We start from the raw sequence: 24,406 nt of genomic DNA, 5'->3' as shown, positions 1-24,406 counted from the left end.
TACCCCCTATAAGTCAGAGAAAGAAAACACAATCCTTGGCAAAGACTTAAACATAGGCAAACTATAACTTTATCCAATAGTATGACTGGAGGGATTTTGTATTAGATTGTCCTTTGCTCATCTATCAATAAACATATTTATTGCTCACATATTTGTGTTCCAGGCAATCTTAATCTCCCTTACTTGTATTTTTCTTACCACTTCTTTAGAAAGGCTTTTTAAACGTATCTGACACCTTTTCTATAAAGCAATACATGCAAAATCTATTTATGAGACTCTTGTTCTCGCATTCTTGTATTTCTAGGGAATGTTTGCCTACTGAACTTAAATTACATTTTGGAATTCCTTGAATAGGTATAGTATCAAATCATCCTTCCAAACAAACTTCCAATCTATGGAAGTTTATTATTTTGCTTTCACCACCATATATTTTATGTGTCCTTAAAGGGACACTGAACCCAAATTTTGTCTTTCATGATTCAGATAGAGCATGCAATTTTAAGCAACTTTCTAATTTACTCCTATTATCAATTTTTCTTCCTTCTCTTGCAATATTTATTTGAAAAAGAAGGCATCTGAGCTTTTTTATTAGTTCAGAACTCTGGACAGCACTTTTTTTATTGGTGGATTAATTTACCCAGGTTGTTCACAAAAAATGGGCCGGCATCTAAACTTACATTCTTGTATTTCAAATAAAGATACCAAGAGAATGAAGAAAATTTGATAATAGGAGTAAAATTTCCTGCTCTATCTGAATCATGAAAGAAAACTTTATACAATCTTTATACAATCTGTGTTTTAGAATTACTTATTTTATTTACTATCCTAATTATGCCAGTCCTTTTAGTTTTTTATGTCTCTTTAATTAAAAAAATATAGTTTCACAAGATGGCATCCAATATCTGAGATCTATGGGTAAGAAAGTTGCATTTTACCAAGCATGCTGTTTGTTTGTTACCACTATTTAGTAGTATTTCTCAAATCCATATAACCCATAGTCAATTATCTATTGCTCCTCTTTTGTTTTGTATGCCCTACATTGCTCCTTATTAGCTTTCAAAATCAATTATATTCTAAATGTTTCTTTCCAGAAACATAAAATCTATTGTCAAGATGTCTAAATGTATGCAAAATGCTCCACTAATATCTAGAATTTATCTTAAAACACATCATTATATGGTTATATTTGGAGAGGGCAAATTTGTAATATGATCGCAAGTTATTGTGTTTGCGATATCCATTGAAAGTATAGTGCTTGAGCTAAGTCGGCCACGCTAATCCTTCTCTGGTTAATGCACTTTACTGCGGACTTGTAATATCAAGCCAATGTTAGCTCGGTCTAGAGATATTGAGTATTGCATGCCGATCTATCATTAGCACAACAAGGACCTAGCTTAACACATCTGGTGAGCCAGTGACAAGAGAATTATGTGTGTAGCCACCAATAAGAGCCACCAATTGCAGAGACAATGCATATTCAGTATATATAATGTTCACTGGCTGAAATGGACAACTACCACATACAAAAATCTGGTTTATTCAGCACTGGAACATCCATCCATGTTGTATCTGAAAGTTGAAATTTTAAAAACAAATTTATGCTTTCCTGATAAATTAATTTCTTTCATGGTGGTGAGAGTCCACAAGCCATTATTCCTCCTATCCACTAGGAGGAGGTAAATATTCTCAAAGCTCTAAAAGCACTTAATCCCTCCCACATCTCTAGTATTCTAATCTGACGTATAGCCAAGAAAGTAGAAAGGTAGAAAAAATAATTATGTAAATGATTACGTAAAGATTAAAATGGGTGGGTCTTGTGGACTCTCACCATCATGAAAGAAATTAATTTATCAAGTAAGCATCAATTTTGTTTTCTTTTATAAGATGGTGAGAGTCCACGAGCCATTATTCCTGGGAATTAATACCCAATATGTGGAGTTCTCATGTAAGTGGGCGGGACAATTTTTTTTAAGACAGGCACATAATTACCAGACACTGATTCCTAAAGGATTTTACTACCAAACAAATCAAAGTGGTATTATTATTCAATATAATCATCATTTTTGAAAATCCAAGAAGAAGAAACTGATTTAGAAAAAAGGACAATAATGCATTTTGGAAAACACTGTCCCGCCTCCATGTAAACTTGGGTAATCAGGAAATTTACCAAAAAAGCTAAATAAACTAATGTGTCCCTCTGACTTTTATGTGGAACAAGCAATAAACAAATTAAAGTATTGTCTAAAAACCTTAGTAATTTGAAAGTAGAATTCTAATGCTCTTATAATGGCCCTGATGACTGAACGGGGTCCGTTGCAGGAACAAAATTGCAGGTGAAACATTCATAACTGCTGATATCGGTGTTTGAAAGCATTCTTGCCATAAAGGGTTTTATTATACATCTCAATGGATGGTGATGCTGGCAATATTTTCAAAGCTGCATCACCACCTAAATTGAATGTGCAATGTAAATGATCCCTTTAGTATTGCTTGGCAATACAATTTACATGTGTCAACAGAAAATTAGCCCCTTTTGTTACAATACAATATTGAAACTAGGACATCAGTAATACATCTACAGGAGCTGGGGGATTGTGGGTATATTATACATGCATTTGCAATGCTTTATTTATATGTATTTTGTTGTATAATGCTAGAATATGTATTGTAATTATTGTCATGTTTTTTAAAATTGTGTGTTTTGCTTTTGGTGTTTTTTTCTGTTTAATTTAGGAAGATTTTATGTTTGTGATATTAATATTTCATAGAAGACAGTAGCCGTGACTTTCTAGTGTTCTTTATTTATTGCCAATATAAGTTCTCACTTTTCTGAACGTGTTATACTACTGCCACTGCACTGTGTTAAACGTATTCTATACTAATAACATGTTTGTTACAGTGCGTTTCCAATATTATATGTTGTCACGGTTATACTTATAATATTGCAACCGCACTGTAACAAACGTGTTCTATATTATTAACACGTTTGTTATAGTGCAGTCCCAACATAATAACTCATTGTACATGTACTGTATGTATAATATACCCACATCCCCAAAGCTCTTATCACAGGAAGGTCTTTTTGGGTCTTTATAAACAAATGAGATCACAGGCATAACAAATATAAAGTTGTTCCATGGTAGTTTTATGGGCGTTCCATGGGAGTAACCTGTATTATAATGGGGAAACATTGCTGTGAGTTTGTAATATTCTAAGCACTGTCCTCCATCTTAGATGTATCCAAACAGAAAACCTTGAGACTTCCTAAAGAACTGCATGATCCCCCTTGATGATGGATATTAGCTACAGCTTTAACATTGTTTGAATTAAAACTAAGATACATTTCTTCTTTCACAAGAAAATTATTGGTCTCTGTGTAAACCAAACTCACTGTGCTCTCCTTGACTTCCAGACTGAACCCCAATCCCAGAGAATGTTGTTTATAGACATTATTTTCCAAGTTGGGTGAATAAAGGATGCCCCCAGAAAAGTAGTTTGGAAAACTGTCCACCAGGACAGATATTGCCCCACTGAAGAATCCCAAGATTCTATTATGTAGTTGAGTGAAATTTTTGCACCATTGTCAAAGCATGGAAGTTGAAGAGGTCTCATATGGAACCGTGCAAAAGGAAGAAATTTGATGCTGCAATCATCAGACCTAACACTTGCATACATTGATCTACAGATAGTTTGGAAATTTAGTGTAGTTTTGAGCAAACTGACTGTAACTTTGACCCCTGATCCATAAGAGAAAGCTGCATAGTCACTGTGTCTATAATAACTTTTAGAAAAGTAACTCTTTATAAATGAGAAAGAGAACTCTTTGCTAATAATTCTCCAACCATGCCTGTGAAGAAAACAACAGTAGAATGTTGGTATGAAATACACCTGAAGGAAGAAAATTGAGCCTGAACCAATATGTTGTCCAGGTATAGAGCCACTGAACTACATGAGTACTTATTACAGACAAGAGAGTTTGTAGAACCTTCGTAAAAAAAGCTGAATGGAAGAGCCACAAACTAAAAGTTTGTCCTGAAAGGCAGACCTTACAAGTTGGAGATGGTCTAGGAATAGGAAGGAAGGCATCCCTTAAATTAAACATTGACATAAATTGACCCTGTTGAATAAGGTTTGGAATTGGCCAGATTGTTAATATTTTGAAAAAAGGAACTCTGAGAAATGTGTTTAAAGTCAATTAAATACAGTAGAATGGCATAATTAACAAGTGTGCATAATAAAAAGACAGTGGAATAACACTTACTCTGAATTTCAAATAAGCAGTAGATTTTTTTTCCGATTAAATAATTTTTCCCCACATTTGCCTGCCCCCTGTATAATGTGACAGACATCAGCCAACCACAGACTAGTATAAAAAAAAATAAAAAAAAATAAAAAGAGAGAAGCGCTCAACCTGAGAACGAACAATAGCATAATAGCTTGTTCTATGGCTAGATACCACCCAAAAAGCAGCCTCTTTTTGCTCAACAAAAAATAGAGGGATATGGCTGCACCTCACTGACGAGGCCCACAATAGGCCAAAATGTACGTCTGGGGTTTTGCTGTTTCTATTGTTCAGAGAGGGATTGCCTGGTATTTCGGGGCTGGACTGTACTGTGAAGTCAGGATCAGAATGATATGCTTCAGGAAAGTTCTTCTCTGTGAAAGGCACATGTTGAGCAAAAAGAGGCTGCTTCTTGGGTGGTAACTAGCCATAGAACAAGCTATTATGCTATTGTTCGTTCCCAGGTTGAGCGCTTCTCTCTTTTTATTTATACAGACTAGTATATGTATACACTGTGAACTTGTGCACATGCTCATTAGTAGCTGGTGCCTCAGAAACTATACATATTAAAAGACTGTGCAAAATTTGATAATGGAAGTAAATTGGAAAGTCTCTAATAACTGCTTGGTCTAAATTTGTGGCCTTGTAAGAAAACTTAAACTACGGCTAACAAAAATTCGGAAAGTCTTTTGGAATGTGAGACAGAAGACACCTTCCTCAAAAAGTCCTTGATTTGAAATCTATTCAGTAATAATGGGAAACAATGTTTAGAACTCAGATATCTTGGACAGACTCTGATAAAACAAAAAGCGTAAACTACCCTATAAAAGAAAAGGATCAGGATTGGGGCCATACCTTCATGCTGATTTGGAAGAGAAAGAAGTCTCAAAGAACTGTTGGTCTTGCCCAACTGGATTAAACTTCTGGGAAGATCTGGAAGATTAAGTTCATTGTAAGGAGGAGGAAGATTATTGATTCCTAGATTGACAAAAGGAATGAAAAATGACCATTTGTTCTATTTTGCCCTTATGATTCTTGTCCTGAAGGAGAAAAGTTCCCTTTCCTCCAGATACAGTGGAAATGATAACAACATGACCAGGTCCAAATAAATTGCTCCTTGAAAAGGAGAGATAAAAAACTATCTTTGGACACCCTGTTTGCTGACAATGACTTAAATCATGAATCCCTTCTGGTCAGCATAGCTAAAGTCTTATACTTAATAAAATTTAATTATGTCAACAATGGTACCACAGATACGTGTATTAGTCGACTAGAAGTTTCAAACAATTTTGAAAATATTCATCCACAGATTCTTTTAAGATTTGGTCAGAGAAATTCTAACACCAAAGAGCAAGCAAACTGCTTGATGAAATAGGCATTTCAATGAAAGGTTACCAATTTCATATCTATATGGTTCCTAAAAAATGTACTATCCTCTAGGGGAATAAGTAATGGATTTGACTAAAGTGAATAGCGCCATCCACCACTGTAAAAAGTTTCCCAAAGCTGTACATAAGAAGCCGGTAAAGGAAACATCCTATTAAATTTAGAGAATGGATTAAAAGAAAAGACCAGATTTAAAAATTATTTTATCAAGAGCCTTAGGAATAGGAAAACAATCCCACTTGTGACTTAGCAGAAGGTTTAAAAACAAATCCAGTTGTTTGGAAGTTTTTTCCTCAGATAATTTAGGGTCTTGGATGCCTAAAGTACATGAAACCTCTTTAAACAAAGAACTAAGATGTTCAAGCTCAAATATAAAAGAGGTAGACTCACCTTCAGAAAACAACCTAAAGTGTCTGAGTCTGAAAACTATAGGGGATTCCTAAGGTGTTCTGATCTCTGATGATGCCTGATAATGTAACTTTAGGATGACTTTCAGACAAAGAACATGCGTGCATACTTGGAGAAAGCATAGCCACCACAACTAAAGAGCGCACAAACCATTAAATCCTGAAGCAAAATAGGAAGCACTCCCTTGTATTGAGGTAATAGAGATAGGACAGATTTCTTTAGAGGAAGAGCTTGCCTAATGAAATCTATTTAGGAATTGCAAAGATGAACTGGTAATAATCCTGCAAACTGGAAAAACAATTGTGCATACATGGAGGCGGCATAGCCGCCACAACTAGAGAGCACACAAACCTTTAACTTCTGGAGCAAAATCAAAACCACTCACTTATTGAGGAAACAGAGGGAGAACAGGTTCCTTTAGCGGCAAGAGCAGTATTAGGCTGTAAGAATATCTAATGAGATCCTTTTAGGAATTGCACAGCTGAATTGGTAACAATACTTCAAAACAGAAAAAAAAATGTTATTGGTGAATCTACCCATTAAAGGATAATGTAAGGTAGTGGGGACAAATTACAGTATGCTCCATGAGGGAATACACAAACAGACAAATAAAATAAATTAAGGCAACCAGCAATCTGATTTTCTTTTTATTACTGTAAATACATGCAAAAATGTAAATAAAATGTTTGGAAACAATGTAACTAGGACTTTGTAGAATAAAGTCTGAGACATATGAGATTGACAACTGTGGACAATAAGTATTAAAGGGAAAACCTCCTTGTGTAATAAAAGTAAATAATAATAATAATAATGCCGTGAATAAAAATCTAGTCAGGCATAATAATTAATAAAAATGTCTTACCCTTCAGTAATAAGATTTGAAAATTGGCTGTTGCACTCAGAAACAAAGAAGCAATTGAGGAATTTAAAAAAAGAGAGTAAAATAGCCCTGTTACTAACTGTAACTGCAGTGCTAATTCAGTGCACAAAAAACATAAAATACACAGACTCCCACTAACATAGACAAGCAGTTAAATCCCTTTAACAGAGGGTATAACGTTGCATTATGATGTAACTCCCAGATGAATTAGCTAAATAGTAAATAGAAGCTATTTACACATAATAAAGTTTCCATTATTTCTAGACTAAGTATGAAAAGTCTAATTATTAAAGGTGGAAATTAGTTTGTTACATGTGTATGTCTCCTGGCTATAATGTACCTCAAAATTGTTGCACCTACTAATAGCCTGTGGGCTATGTGATTGCAAGAAATTGATGCACTTACCGTAGATGCACCCACTCTACAATGCATACTCAATGCAGAAAAGACTGCTCCTGTGAGGCAAAAAAAGACTAGAATACCAGAGAGGGAGGGATTAAATGCTGTTAGAACTTTGGCAATCTTTGCCTCCTCTTAGAGGCCAGGAGTTTAATCTCATGAGTAATGGCTTGTGTATGCACACCACCTTATGAAATAAATCTATTACTATTTTTCCTTTTATATATTTTTTAAATGGATAACCAGTGCTGTTTTTAGGTGGTGTTTTTCATTGTTAGTCTCAATATCAATTTAATTAATTAATTTAAGATTTTTATGCAATATCAATATCAATTTAATTAATTAATTTAAGATTTTTATGCAAAAAATATTTTAACATGTTTAAACTCTTCCTTTCATACACAATATTTTATTGACTTTAATGCCCTTTTTATATGGATAGAAAGGTCAAAATTGAAATGTACGTGAGTGCATTTCCTTTTAAATAGACATTGTTTTGCAGTATCCATCCATTAGAAAAAATGCTTCCAGTGAAAGTTATTACTATTTTTCAGAGGCATACACACATATGGTGTTGGGCCCATTCAAAAACTATACCTTTTTGTAAGACACAAATTAAGTCTTACATGCAGAGAAAGAAGCAATCTGCATGGACAAACTACAGCTCAGTGGCTTGTTTTATGGCCCGGTTTCCACCTGGGAGTAGCTTTTTTTAGCACGAGTGTGCTTTTCATAGAGGAGAACTTTCTTGACTTATATCAGTCTGATCCCACATAACAAGGTCGGTACAGATACGAAATATCAGGTAATTCCCCTCTGAACAAGGGAAATAGCAACCCCAGACAGTCGTTTTGGCCTCTTTTGGGCGTCATCAGTGAGGTGCAGCTGGACTGACCTTGTTAGGCAGGATCAGACTGATATACTTCAGGAAAATTTTCAGGTCAGTGATGTAGCTCAGTTGGTAAATGCCCTGACTACAAAAAAGCCTGTTTAAAAAAGATCCAAGGTCACAGGTTCAAATCTCGGCAGGGCTGACTCAGCCCTTCATCCTTCCGAGGTCAATAAAATAAGTTAAATTGGGTAATAATAACTATTACTATTCAGCTGCCGATTTGGTTAATTCCGAATCTCAGAGAGCGAGCAGTGAAAAAGTGTTTTGAGTCCCACTGGGAGAAAGGCGCTATATAAGTACTATTTATTATTATTATTATTATTATTATTATTATTATTATCTGTGAAAAGCACAACTGGGCTAAAAGAAGCTATTCCCAGGTGGTAACCGGGCCATAGAATAAGCAACTGAGCTGTTGTTCATTCATGGAAGACTGCTTCTCTTTTTGCATGTATTTATACTTTTACCCTGGGGAAAGTCTCCCTAAGGGTGATGGGGGATACCAGACGTGGACTCCTTCCCCAATGCACTTAGAGGGATATGGCTGCAACTCACTGACAAGGCCCAAAGGAGGCTGGAACTTTCATCTGGGATTGCTATTTCCCTTGTTTAGAGAAGAATTGCCTGGTATTTCGGGGCTGGACTGACCTTTTTAGACAGGACGAGATTAATATACTTCAGGAAATGTTTTCCTCTGTAAAAAGCACAATTGGGCTAAAAGAAGTTACTCCCTGGACTTCCGTTTGAGGGAGGAGCATGCAAGGTGCTGCAACGCGGTGTCTCTCTTGCTTCCAAGCGTTTACATCAACCCTTGCCTCCAAGAGCCCCTTGTTCGTGGAAGCAATACCGGTCTGGGCATAGGATCTACAGATCTATGGAGTGGAAGTCCTACATAGGCAGCTGCTGGCTTCGTGGCTGAAGCAACTCCCTTACAAACAAACCAACAGCCTACTCTACCCGCCCACAAGCCGCTGCAGTCTGGACTCAGATACAAGGTAACCTGTAATCTACCCAGCAGAAATACAGGAATATAACTTTATCCGGCTACCCGGCTCTTGCACAGTACATATGAACTTTATGATCGAGCAAGGGGACGGGTAAATACTGTGGCCTCTTTGCCACTTATACTAAGAGTGTGGGAGACCGGTGTGTGCCTTACCTGAGGGACTGATTCAGAGCAAACTCGAGGGCCAACCTGTTGGAACCAGAAGGCAGCAAGTCCGGCGACAGCCCTAGACACCAGGTGCAGGGATCCCATCATTAGCCAATCCAAGCGTGAGCACAAAGGACGAACCGGCGGGGGCCGGATGATAGGAAGCCCAGTCACAGCCTTAGACACCAGATGCAGTGATTCTACTGCCAGTCGATACAATCTTAGGCGATACAGCGGAAGTGCATTTGGAAGCTGTGGTTTACCAAGGGCAGACTGAGGCGTAACAAGCAAGCCGGGAGAAGACAAGGGTCTGAACAAGCTGTAAGTACGGCAGGACTGGTACGTTGGGCCAGGGTTATAGTGAACGCCACGCTTGAAAGTATGCGGATTACAAGAGTACCAAAGGTATGATCTGACCAGGACTAGCTTTGTATGGACTCCTGTGTGGGACTGTAAACCGAACAAATCTAGGGGGAATAACCTCTGTCGGCTGCCATCTCTGTACCCATAAGAGCCTGCAAGTATACCCTAAAGATTTTCTGGGGATAGCACGTTAATCTGAAGTGAATCAAGATATATAAACTGCCTGGTAATAGTTGGGTATTCAGGACATTAAGGTCTTTGTGACTGTTGAAATCTTACTGGACGTCTTTAAGAAATAATAAAGCAGCCTAGTTATGCGGTCTGCACACTGTAATTGAAAAGCAAATAGTAACAGGCCCTGTCAGGATTAAGCTAGAAAAGGCTGTCTGTATTGCTGAAACATGTTTTTTCTCTTTCCTCCGTGGTTTGCCTAGGGACAAGGGGTGAAGGAATAATAATAAGTTCTCTACCCTAATTTATTGTGGTCTTGACTTAAGGGTTATGTAGAGTTTATTCCATTGGGCCCCCTACTACGGCATAGTTTGTGCACAAGCACAGGAGTCTCTCCACTTGTGTTTTTCACAAGTCACGTATACTTACTTAAGATGTACTAATCTATTCAGATTACTTATTCACTGATACCCACCTAGGCATAAGTCCCTGTATTTGTATATATTGACACATTGTATGAAGTGTATATATAGTATATATCAAGCCTTAGTGTTACAGCAGGGTAAGGCCTGTGGAAGCTCTATCCACATTTCAAAAGGCCCACGCAATAAGCAATAGTAATCTAGTATTAGGTCGTGTTGAGACCAGACCAGGGGAAGCCGTCTATATCATAGTAATATATGTGCCTACACGGACCTATTACCCTACTTATACTAATATAAAGTTTGTATACTAAAAGGATAAAGCTCACATTTGGGCCTTCTAATACGGCCTAATTTTCTTATACACTTAGTGATTTCTCTTGGCGTAGACACAAGGTTATGTTAATATTAACCCGGAGTAGAAGGTTTGTTTTTTTTTTAAATTTATTTAATCACAATTTTGTTGCATTTACGCACTTGTTTTTTACCACTTATTTGTGTTAATTGCCAGAGTTAGGTTGGGTTCATGGAAAGATATATTTCTCAATCTAAGACCTCCTCCTCAAGTATGCCACCCAAGCAAAGAGATAAAAAGGATAGTAAGAACTCTGACCTAGCCTTGACATAACCCAGGACTGTAGTGCTACTAATTTTAGTCAGGGCAATATGTCAGAACTAGTTGCAGAAATGGCAAGAATGATAGCACCCCAATTTGAGTCAGTCAAACAGGAAATCAAAACAGAAATCAATGGGCTTACCAATAAAGTTAGACAATTTGCCTCTAGGCTAATAGAGGTAGAAACCAGAGTCTCGGATTTGGAGGACAGGGTCAATGCACAAGAACCGCATATTACAGCACATAGCAACAGGCTAACTGCATTACAGGTGAGAATTAAGGACCTGGAGGATCGCTACAGGCACAATAATCTTAAAATAATTGGATTACCTGAAACACCTGAATTCCAGGATTAAATGCACTTTGTCTCTGTTTCCCTTCCCCAATTATTACATATACAAACTACAACTCAATTATTCCAAATTGAAAGAGCCCGCAGAATAGGTACATCAAGAGGAAATACTGAAACAAGTAATAAAGCCAGACCGCTAATATTTAAATTTGTGAATTTCCAAGATAAGGTCCTTTTCTTAAGACATTATAGGAAACTAAATCCATTTATGATAGGCCCTCATAAAATCCTGATGTTTCAAGACTTCTCTGCAGAGACTCTGGCAAAGAGAAGGGAAATGTTGCCCTTTTTTTATAAATTAAGAGATGCTGAGATCAATGTCAGACTGATTTATCCAGCAAAATTAGTAGTAATAAGGGAAGGGATCACCCACACGCTGAATAACAGGTGAGAAGCTTCCTTTTTTGCGAATCAGCAGGGTTAGGATAGACGGGTTATTACTGATGGTCTAATACTCTATCTCAATAATGTAATGGAGTTATGTGTTCTTTTTAGATTGTTTTTAATTGTATTTTATTTCTTTTCTTTTTTTTGTTCGTCTTCTCCCTCTTCATCCTATTTTGCCCTCACTCGCCAAATTATGCTGATTGTAGACCATGTAATAGTGTTTGGTAATGGGGACAAACGTAATTAAGTTACTATCTTGGAATATAGGGGGCATCACGTCACCAATAAAGAGGAAGGTGATAATTAGGCAGTTAGGTAGGCACCAACCTGACATAGTGCTATTACAGGAAACTCACCTGAACTCAATAGAATTAGCTAAATTAAAAACTAAATGGGTCGGGGAGATTATAACCGCTCCAGTTGATACATGGAAGAGAGGAGTAGCTATCCTTTTAAATAAACAGTTACTGTATAAAATCAAGGCCAGCGAAGTGGACACTAATGGAAGATATCAAATTCTAGAGATTACAATCAATAATAAATTATTAGTTTTATGTAATATATACGGACCAAATAGGGTGGATAGTGCCTTCTGGGATGGTCTGACGCTTAAACTCCATAAATATATAGATCAAAATTTAATTGTTGCTGGTGATATGAATTTAATCGCAACTCCTAACCTAGACAGATTAATTAAGACACCCGGAATGAAGAAAAATTTCTGCCCATCGATATATGGCGTATTCATAATCCGGATCTCAGATCCTATACATGTCTATCTAAAGGTCACCAATCACTGTCAAGAATCGATATGTTCTTGATATAAGATTCTCTTATTAGTTTGGACCCTAAGTCAGATATTAAAGATATAGTGATTTCTGATCACGCCATTATCTCACTAGGGCTGAGCGTTCGACCAGCCCAGATGGAAAGTACTAATAAAATTTATTTTCCCAGAAATTTAAATAATGATACTAATTTTCAAAACTGGCTAAGAGAAAGATGGCGTAATTATTATAACTTTAATTTGTCATATATAGAGAAAACAGAAATCTTCTGGGAGGCAGCTAAAGCGGTGATGCGGGGGGAAATTAAATCCTACCTATGTAACCTCAAAAAAAAAAAGCTAAGTAAGGAGAATTACAATTCTCTAATCAAGTTAAAAACGCATATAATGCATATATCTCCAACCCAAGTAAAGCGCTATGGGGAAATATGATAATGCTAAATCTCAAAGAGATGTCATAATCAAGCAAAAAATGGCTGTGGAGGACCTTAAACAGAGGGCTATATATGGGAGTTACAAAGGCAGATCTGAAAAATTTCTTGCTAGGATCACCAAACCAACATCTAGAAATACCATTACCGCTATTAGAAATGGTAAGAACAGATATACAGAAAGCATTGACATAGAACAATTATTTAATGGTTTCTTTCAAGATCTATATAAAGCTGATGAGGTATATTAAAAAAAAAAAACTTTTGCAAGAAATTATGGCAGACCTAAATAAACCTATTTCCTTACAGCAGATTTCGGATGGTATTAAGACCGCAAAGTTAAATAAAGCAGCAGGCCCAGATTTACTCCCGTTAGAATTTTATAGAATATTACAGGAACAGATCTCCCCTGTATTGCATAAACTATTTAATCAATACTTCTCGGATAATACCAGATTCTCATCTTACTTTGCGGTCCTCAAATATTACTTTGATTCCTAAAAAAATAAAGATCCAGAATTGCCCTCCTCATATAGATCAATTTCTCTCCTGAATTACGATTACAAATTGTTAACTGCGATCATAGCAAAAAGGTTGAAAGGGTATTTAGGCTTTATAATCCATGAGGACCAAACAGGCTTTATGGCAGGCAGGAATCCTGTTAAAAACATGTGAAAAGTAATGCTGACGTTAGATTTTCTTTGGAATAAATGTAAATACTCGGAGGCTAGGAATCTAGTGGATGCGGCACTGGCCTCTCTTTTTTTCAACTATAGCTGATATTAACCTGTTTGGTAGTATTTCGGAGTATAGGATTAACGCGACAAAGTCTGAACCTTTATGGCTATATACAGTAAATCTAAAGATAGTAATATTAGGCATCTTTTTATTTAGTCCCCAATTATTAACTATTTGGGTATTAGTTTAAGCGCAAATCCGCAGGAGTGGTATAAGTTAAATTTTCCTAAGTGCTTTAACATATGTATAAATAAACTGGAGGAATGGATCAACCTACCATTTTCACTGTCTGCACATGTCATGTTAGTTAAAACATTAATTTTCCCAAAGCTGTTATATCTAATACAAAATATTCCCGTATTTCTAGTTAAAGCAGATATCAAAAGGTTTAACAAAGCGTGTACAAGGTTTATTTGGAAAGGAGCTAAACCCAGAATTGCCCTGGAGTGTCTTATGAACCCTAGAACAGCTGCAGGTCTTGCGCTACCTAATATTAAGCAGTACAATCTAGCGGCACTAGCCAAAGTGGCGATAGATTGGATTACTGAGAAGGAACAGATTATGCTGTTGAATACGAATTAAATCTAATTGCGCCATTTCAACTGAGCCCTATATTACACTATCATTTGAACGCTCTCCCATCGATCATTTGTAATCTAATAACTATTAAAAACATAACGATAGCATGGCAGAAGTCCTGCTGGGAGTCTAAATGAAACCCATTTGTGTCAGAATTTCTTCCTATAATAGGAAAACCTAATTTTATGCCTGGTACTTCAAATATAGTGTTTCGACATTGGCAGAGGAAGGGTTTAATTTGGGTTAAACAAATAGCCAGAGCAGACTTAACGCTTGATTCCTTTTCTACCCTCTGTATTAAGAATGGACTAGGCCAGGGAAGAGAGATTTTTTTGCTTATCTACAGCTGTGACATTTTTTATAGGACTAAAACAGGAATATGGGTTAGACTGGTCGCTGGGCTAACTCCATAGTAGAATAAATATATATCGTAATGGGATTTACTCTATTTTGAATTGTGCTACCTCGGCCAACGCATTGGAACATCTTAAAAAAAATGGGTAAGGTTCTTTCCAAATATCACCTTACAGGAGATAGTGGACAGCCTTAGATTAATAGATAAGGCTTGGGTTTTGACGTCCTGGCGGGAATCACATTTAAAAATTGATTTACATGGCCTATTTAACACCAAATGCCTTAACCAGATGGTACAAAGTTAATATTTGGTTTTCAAGATGTAGAGCTATTCTGGCAGATATCACTGTTTCTGGAAGTACCCTAAAATTGCCCAATTTGGGGGGGGGGAAATGAATCATTGGATTAATTCAATATTGGCATTGGATTTTACTATTGAAGCGCAGGATGCTTCCTAACTAGCTAAATTCCAAGGTATATACAATATTTTTCCATTAATTAATACAGTAATCTTCCTGGCACGTAACCTTATCCTTAGAACCTGGAAAAATCAGTTGACTCCAAAGTTTTCAGTTCTAAAACAGGCAGTAATTACGCAATGCTTGGCAGAACAATACAGGCTACAGAATCTGACTGACACGCAATTGGCTATATATTTTAAAAAAATATTTTAAAAAAGGCTGCATAATTTGCACTCAAACTGAAATCTCTATTGGAGCAAGAAATAATGTACCTATAATAATCTATAGCTGCTTATAACGCACTTAGAATAAAATCACCACTAAACAATATGTACGACATATAAAGATTTATCCTCTAAAAGTACATTTCATTACTCTGATAGGATAACCCCTTTTATTTTAAACCCATTTTAATGTAAGAATTATCTAGTAATAAAAATTAAGTTTTATTAGCACTCCTTAGTGCCTTCCAGTGATCTTACCAGTAACTCAAGTTTTTTTCGACATAAATTCTACCTATTTGATTACCATTTAATTAGGGGGAGTGCTAAAGAGTGTATACTAGTGTCAGTGTCTATACTGTCAATTTAGGGAAGTATCATAAATATACACAGCACCAGTCTCAGTTTAACCCATAAAGAACACACAAGTGTGTGAAAATGTATACATAGACATAACCAATAACTATATGTACACAAACATGAGATTATGAACATATATGTATATGTAGTTAGATAAAAAAACACACAATAAATTGAAGAGTAAACTAAGAGACACCCTAACAAAATAAAGTGCAAACCATTTATCTATCTATCTATCTATCTATCTAGCTACACAAACTTCACATGCATTTACTGTGTCACTGTCTTATGAGCAAACATTTTCCTTTTTTGGAGGATCACTATTTCTCAATATTAGGCCAACATATTCCGGTGAAATTTCGAATGACTACTGCTTCCTTTTTTAAAAATTGATGAATGCTGTTTTTTCAATAAAAGTACATAACATTCAGCTAATCCACATGTGGTGTTCATTTAAAAGCCATAATGATATGGTCACTTACGATTATCATGCCTGTGTCCTGCATAGATGATTCTGAAGACGTAATCAGTGCTTATCTCTTCTACAGCGTTGTCATCCATATCAACTGATTTGTTGGAACTATTTTTTTTTCTGAGTTTTGGAAATACTTTCCCCTAACATAAAAAATAGAGCACAATGTTGTGACAATCTAAATGGGAAAGCAGCTTTCAATTACAAATACATATAGAATGTATCCAATAGTTAATTTTAACCAGGTTTACTTGAAGAGTTTGTCTTGCAGACTCAAGATTGCTAGAGATGAAATAGATTGAAGTAGAAGGTGTGACATATTAATTTGTTTTGTTTACCCTCTTTTATGTATCTGTATTATTGTTACCACAAATCATTGTCATTGTATAGCCCTACTTACATACCCAGCTCTACAGAATTTGGTAGCACTATAATATATGTATGAGGGATACAACACATAAACAAAAACATATAGATGTACAATTAGTTTTTGGAGTAAAAGAGAGGATACAACTCTTATAAGAGATACAAATTACATGTCTGTTGAGGGAAAATATATAACCTCCTGGCATAGAGAATAGAATAAAATACAACCTCACTCTCATTTTAAGTAGTGCCATTAGTACCTCTTTCTTTCTCAGAATATAAGGAAGGTGATAATGAAAATTCTTTCAACTAAGGAGGTAATAAATAGTTGATGAACAATGTTGTTGTTTTTTAAATTAGGAAATAAAAACTGTATTATGAAACCTATACAACGTTATTATGTCCTGTGTGGGCATAGGTAAGATGGAAGGCAGGGCTAAAAATATTTTACAAATGCTTTAGAATGGTGAAAATGATCAAACTATCTAAGAGTGGCTGCTCTTTTTCACATGACTTCTAATTACCTTCTTGTGGTGCAAATTTACCGAGTTAGCACATTGCCACAGGGCCAGAGCTACAATAGGTGCCACTTCAGGGGTGGGAGGCAAATTTAGTGCATGACATACTTTTTTAAAATGTTTATATGTATTTATTTTTTTTGCTGCTTAATTTAGGCTATATAGTGGCATAATGGCTAGAATAGTAAGAGAGGCAGAGAGTACAAGTCAGCCAGAACAGCTGGAAGCATCTGGCTGAAATATCTCATTCTACAGCCCCTGCACTGTCTTCAAACTTTAGCAGCATTTATAAGAGTTAATGTAGCCGGTGACAGCAGTGGTACTCGCCTACACCCACAGCCTATGGGTATAGCTAGGGCTGATAGGCGCTTATAGGAACCCTGACAATCCTGCAACTTTTCATATCCTGTAAGATGTATAGGAACCTATCATCATTATACAGTACAGAATACATGCTATCTGTGTATAGGTACTCTGTATTATAATATAGTGCAGATTGTTGTTTTTCTTAATGTATAAATGTCATTAGGGCTGCAACAACTAATTGGTAAGATTGATCATAAAAATAGTTGTCAAAGAATCTCATTATCAATTAGGTGGTCAGCGATTAGTTGGTTAATTGCACACCACCAGCTGCTTCAATCCGATGAACTCCTGCACATGGTATTGTGCAAACATTTTTTTTTTTTTCTATCCAATTAATCGGATGATTAATGTCCGATTAATCGGATAGAAAAAAGATTAAAAAAATAAATAAATTCAATTTTTTTTGCACAATCTTAGTTGCAGTAGATCATCAGATTAAAGCAGCTGGTGCTGTGCAACTGACCAACTAATCACTGACCACCTAATTGATAATGAGATTTGCTGACAACTATTTTTATGATCAAACTTACCGATTAGTTGTTGCAGCCCTAAATGTCATTATCATCACCATACAGTGAGACTTTTCCAAAATAAGTGTGAATTGTACTAGTCCCCTGGCCAACAATTGCCAGTACTCCATTGCAAGTTAATGTGATCTATTGTAGTGCTGGGAAAATATATACTTACGGTATGTGGAAATGTATCAAGATTCATTTGTAACTTCTGAGAACTTGAAAAGTGAGAATGATTGACAGGCACGCAATCGGTTGCCCAAGAGCAGGGGACAGTATTGAACACCAGAGCTCTTCTGCTGTCTTAAATTTTGCCAAGTGGCAATTGCAGATGGACAGATTCTCTGCAGCTTGATACATTTTCCTGTTAGACGTGCTCGTTTCAGTATAGTTGTGAAAAAGAAAAGAGGTCATTCTGCCTCCAGGTTTGTGTGTTTTATATATCGTCACCACTGTTTGATTAAGCAGAGCCACCACTGATTTGCTATATTGTGCTAAACCACCACTTTGGAATGTTATGTCCTTCAGAAATTAACCCCTATAGCTATTATAGTTATAATACATTATATTCATAGTCAAGAATTTGATGTGATAATATAAATCTACTTTTGCTATCATTACATGACATCCCATTTGGTAAGAAGCAGTAATGGGAGGATATATAGTTACTTTTGGAGAGGAAGGGGCATCAAAATGTGTCTGCTTGTGTAGCCAAAAAGCCTAGCACTGGCCCTGGCCATAACAGTATTTCACTTTCAGCCTAGCAAGAATCATTTTCTTCCCTACTTAGTTTACAAACAAATGTTCTAATGGTGAAAATAAGTGTCCAAAACTGATCTGTTACATATGGGATAAAATCTCAAAGCAATGTAAGATGTGCAAGTAATATTTCAGCAGGTTTCATTTATATTTTAAAAAGCAATAATGCAATAGTCATGTGACGAATAAAGGGACAGTTAAGTCAAAAGGAAACGTTAACGATTCAGGTAGAACATGCAAATGTAAACAACTTTACAATTTATTTCTACTATCAAATTTGCTTTGTTCACTTGGTATCCTTTGTTGCAGAGCATACACACTGCTGGACGCTAGCTAGTGATTGGTGGCTGCACGTTTATATCTTGCCATTGGTTCACCAGATGTGTTCAGCTCGCAGCTAACAGTAGTGCATTGCTGCTCCTGAGCCTACTCTTCAACAAACAGATACTAAGGCCTAGATTTGGAGTTTGGTGTTAGCCGTGAAAACCAGCGTTAGAGGCTCCTAACGCTGGTTTTAGGCTACCGCCGGTATTTGGAGTCATTCAAAAAAGTGTCTAACACTCACTTTTCAGCCGCGACTTTTCCATACCGCAGATCCCCTTACGTCAATTGCGTATCCTATCTTTTCAATGGGATCTTTCTAACTCCGGTATTTAGAGTCGTGGCTGAAGTGAGCGTTAGAATTCTAACAACAAAACTCCAGCCGCAGAAAAAAGTCAGTAGTTAAGAGCTTTCTGGGCTAACGCCGGTTCATAAAGCTCTTAACTACTGTACTCTAAAGTACACTAACACCCATAAACTACCTATGTACCCCTAAACCGAGCCCCCCCCCCACATCGCCGCCACTCGATTACATTTTTTAACCCCTAATCTGCCGACCGCCACCTACGTTATACTTATGTACCCCTAATCTGCTGCCCCTAACACCGCCGACCCCTATATTATATTTATTAACCCCTAATCTGCCCCCCTCAACGTCGCCTCCACCTGCCTACACTTATTAACCCCTAATCTGCCGAGCGGACCGCACCGCTACTATAATAAAGTTATTAACCCCTAATCCGCCTCAATAACCCTATAATAAATAGTATTAACCCCTAATCTGCCCTCCCTAACATCGCCGACACCTAACTTCAATTATTAACCCCTAATCTGCCGACTGGAGCTCACCGCTATTCTAATAAATGTATTAACCCCTAAAGCTAAGTCTAACCCTAACACTAACACCCTCCTAAATTAAATATAATTTTAATCTAACGAAATTAATTAACTCTTCTTAAATAAATTATTCCTATTTAAAGCTACTTACCTGTAAAATAAATCCTAATATAGCTACAATATAAATTATAATTATATTATAGCTATTTTAGGATTAATATTTATTTTACAGGTAACTTTGTATTTATTTTAACCAGGTACAATAGCTATTAAATAGTTAAGAACTATTTAATAGCTAAAATAGTTAAACTAATTACAAATTTACCTGTAAAATAAATCCTAACCTAAGTTACAATTAAACCTAACACTACACTATCAATAAATAAATTAAATAAAATACCTATAATTATCTACAATTAAACCTAACACTACACTATCAATAAATAAATTAAATACAATTCCTACAAATAAATACAATGAAATAAACTAACTACAAGTACAAAAAATAAAAAAGAACTAAGTTACAAAAAATAAAAAAATATTTACAAACATTAGAAAAATATTACAACAATTTTAAACTAATTAAACCTACTCTAAGCCCCCTAATAAAATAACAAAGCCCCCCAAAATAAAAAAATGCCCTACCCTATTCTAAATTACTAAAGTTCAAAGCTCTTTTACCTTACCAGCCCTGAACAGGGCCCTTTGCGGGGCATGCCCCAAGAAGTTCAGCTCTTTTGCCTGTAAAAAAAAACATACAATATCCCCCCCAACATTACAACACACATACCCCTAATCTAACCCAAACCCCCCTTAAATAAACCTAACACTAAGCCCCTGAAGATCTTCCTACCTTATCTTCACCATACCAGGTTCACCGATCGATCCAGAAGAGCTCCTCCGATGTCCTGATCCAAGCCCAAGCGGGGGGCTGAAGAGGTCCATAATCCAGCTGAAGTCATCATCCAAGCGGGAGCTGAAAAGGTCCATGATCCGTCTGAAGTCTTCATCCAAGCGGGAGCTGAAGAGGTCCATGATCCGGATGAAGTCTTCTATCAACGGCATCTTCAATCTTCTTTCTTCGGGAGCCATCATCTTCCATCCGACGCGGAACATCCTCTTCTCCCAACGCCTACTCGCCGAATGACGGTTCCTTTAAGGTAGGAATATTCTGATTGGCTGATTGGATCAGCCAATCGGATTGAACTTGATTCTGATTGGCTGATTCCATCAGCCAATCAGAATATTCCTACCTTAATTCCGATTGGCTGATAGAATCCTATCAGCCAAACGGAATTCGAGGGACGCCATCTTGGATGACGTCATTTAAAGGAACCGTCATTCGGCGAGTAGACGTCGGGAGAAGAGGATGTTCCGCGTCGGATGGAAGATGATGGCTCCCGAAGAAAGAAGATTGAAGATGCCGTTGATAGAAGACTTCATCCGGATCATGGACCTCTTCAGCTCCCGCTTGGATGAAGACTTCGGCCGGATCATGGACCTCTTCAGCTCCCGCTTGGATGATGACTTCAGCCGGATCATGGACCTCTTCAGCCCCCCGCTTGGGCTTGGATCAGGACATTGGAGGAGCTCTTCTGGATCGATCGGTGAACCTGGTATGGTGAAGATAAGGTAGGAAGATCTTTAGGGGCTTAGTGTTAGGTTTATTTAAGGGGGGTTTGGGTTAGATTAGGGGTATGTGTGTTGTAATGTTGGGGGGGATATTGTATGTTTTTTTTTACAGGCAAAAGAGCTGAACTTCTTGGGGCATGCCCCGCAAAGGGCCCTGTTCAGGGCTGGTAAGGTAAAAGAGCTTTGAACTTTAGTAATTTAGAATAGGGTAGGGCATTTTTTTATTTTGGGGGGCTTTGTTATTTTATTAGGGGGCTTAGAGTAGGTGTAATTAGTTTAAAATTGTTGTAATATTTTTCTAATGTTTGTAAATATTTTTTTATTTTTTGTAACTTAGTTTTTTTTAATTTTTTGTACTTTAGTTAGTTTATTTCATTGTATTTATTTGTAGGAATTGTATTTAATTTATTTATTGATAGTGTAGTGTTAGGTTTAATTGTAAATAATTATAGGTATTTTATTTAATTTATTTATTGATAGTGTAGTGTTAGGTTTAATTGTAACTTAGGTTAGGATTTATTTTACAGGTAAATTTGTAATTATTTTAACTATTTTAGCTATTAAATAGTTCTTAACTATTTAATAGCTATTGTACCTGGTTAAAATAAATACAAAGTTACCTGTAAAATAAATATTAATCCTAAAATAGCTATAATATAATTATAATTTATATTGTAGCTATATTAGGATTTATTTTACAGGTAAGTATTTAGCTTTAAATAGGAATAATTTATTTAAGAAGAGTTAATTAATTTCGTTAGATTAAAATTATATTTAATTTAGGGGGGTGTTAGGGTTAGACTTAGCTTTAGGGGTTAATACATTTATTAGAATAGCGGTGAGCTCAAGTCGGCAGATTAGGGGTTAATAATTGAAGTTAAGTGTCGGCGATGTTAGGGAGGGCAGATTAGGGGTTAATACTATTTATTATAGGGTTAGTGAGGCGGATTAGTGGTTAATAACTTTATAATAATAGCGGTGCGGTCCGCTCGGCAGATTAGGGGTTAATAAGTGTAGGCAGGTGGAGGCGACGTTGTGGGGGGCAGATTAAGGGTTAATAAATATAATATAGGGGTCGGCGGTGTTAGGGGCAGCAGATTAGGGGTACATAGGGATAATGTAAGTAGCGGCGGTTTACGGAGCGGCAGATTAGGGGTTAAAAATAATATACAGGGGTCAGCGATAGCGGGGGCGGCAGAATAGGGGTTAATAAGTGTAAGGTTAGGGGTGTTTAGACTCGGGGTACATGTTAGAGTGTTAGGTGCAGACGTAGGAAGTGTTTCCCCATAGCAAACAATGGGGCTGCGTTAGGAGCTGAACGCGGCTTTTTTGCAGGTGTTAGGTTTTTTTTCAGCTCAAACAGCCCCATTGTTTCCTATGGGGGAATCGTGCACGAGCACATTTTTGAAGCTGGCCGCTTCCGTAAGCAACTCTGGTATCGAGAGTTGCAGTGGCGTTAAATATGCTGTACGCTCCTTTTTTGGAGCCTAACGCAGCCATTCTGTGGACTCTCAATACCAGAGTTATTTTAAAGGTGCGGCCAGAAAAAAGCCAGCGTTAGCTACGCGGGTCGTTACCGACAAAACTCTAAATCTAGCCGTAAGAGAACAAAGCAAATTTGAAAATAAAAGTGAATGGAAAGCGGTTTAAAATTGAATGCTCTGCCTGAATTGTTGAAGTTGAAGCTTGACTTTAATGGCCTCTTAACCAATAGTGCCCGTGTATGCTTCTATGAAAATTAGTTGTCTTATCAAATCAGCCTGGGAATAAATATATGATCAAGTTTTAGTGTTGTGAGAGTAAACAGCAGTTTTGGATGCATAGTCTCCAGATCTCTCTTCATTCCTACCTTCCCACGTTGGGACCACAGTGGAGGTTCTAACTGCCCCTTCGGCAGAAGTCCATTTTCAAGGCAGGATAGAAATGCAAGAAGATGACCGCCAGGTGGAAAGTGGAGCGGAGGCCTCTGTATACCATCCTGACTCACCAGCACAAGGATCCCTCTGCTTTCTGCTGCGTGAAAAACAAAGCTAATCCTAAGCAAGAATGTGCAGCATATATGGGAGATATAAAACTATGAAAAAAGGCAATTGGCTTTGTGCCCAAGGAGATAACATATAAAAAATATACAGCCTAGAAAAGTATATAAATCTAGAGTGCAACAATGTATATATCAACATGAAAGTGAAATGATTATAGATCTGCACTATAGGGGTTCCTATTGTTTTCTACTAATGGAGACACATTAAATAGAACTGGTTTTGTCATCATTAGTCAGTTTTAGATTTTAGCTCTTTCTGTACTAGGAATAGAGATTGTTAACATACAGCTGTTAAAAGTCATGTATTGTATAGCGTTTATACTCACGCTGCTGGTGACAGTGAATACAGACGATCTGACTTATTGGCATAATCAGTGCATAATCCCAGAATATACTAGAAGAGGAAACAAATAGAACAGTTAACTTTTCATAATTCAATAATGTATTTCAGAATTATCAAGGTTCAGAACAACTATAGAAAACATAGATTAAGGACAACCCATTGGATCTTTCTATTTAAACAAGTGATCTTCAGTATAGCCTCATACATATTCTAGACTTCTATAAAGTATTTATTACCACAACTTCATCTGGAGGTCTATGCAAACTCTTACATTCATAAATGCAGAAACTGACTATTAATAATCCATTATGTATGCTGTACTAGGCTTTTTACAAGGGAGAAAAAAAATCCATTTCTGGACACATCCTATGCTGTAGCATCTCCCGCACATGCAGGCTTTTTACTACATAATGAAAACTTTATTGATCGTACTTCAGCTGCATGGCCATAAGATGATATATGCACCAATAACGCAGTGTTTTATGAACTTGAAACTAAATTATATCACATAACTCACAGTGTCTCATGAAATGCATAAGTAATGTATAATTAGAAGGCAAAATGCTACCATTTTCATATCTAAGTAATATTAATGGA

At 36.6% G+C, this 24,406-nt stretch overlaps 1 protein-coding gene across 1 annotated transcript in view; it reads right to left on the bottom strand.

Moving 5' to 3' along the window:
• Positions 1-24,406, bottom strand: part of SGSM2 (small G protein signaling modulator 2) — a 534,608-nt gene that overhangs the window by 104,403 nt on the left and 405,799 nt on the right. Inside the window, exons 9-11 of the mRNA XM_053705239.1 lie at positions 23,793-23,860; positions 23,275-23,438; positions 16,125-16,257 (exon numbers count right to left, since the gene is read on the bottom strand). Of these exons, the coding sequence (XP_053561214.1) occupies positions 16,125-16,257; positions 23,275-23,438; positions 23,793-23,860 (365 nt within the window). The remainder of the gene's footprint in view (positions 1-16,124; positions 16,258-23,274; positions 23,439-23,792; positions 23,861-24,406) is intronic.

Source organism: Bombina bombina, chromosome 3, assembly GCF_027579735.1.
Source record: "Bombina bombina isolate aBomBom1 chromosome 3, aBomBom1.pri, whole genome shotgun sequence".
Taxonomy (NCBI): domain Eukaryota; kingdom Metazoa; phylum Chordata; class Amphibia; order Anura; family Bombinatoridae; genus Bombina; species Bombina bombina.
Note: the sequence above shows the minus strand (reverse complement) of the source record. Positions and strands in the feature narration are given on the sequence as shown.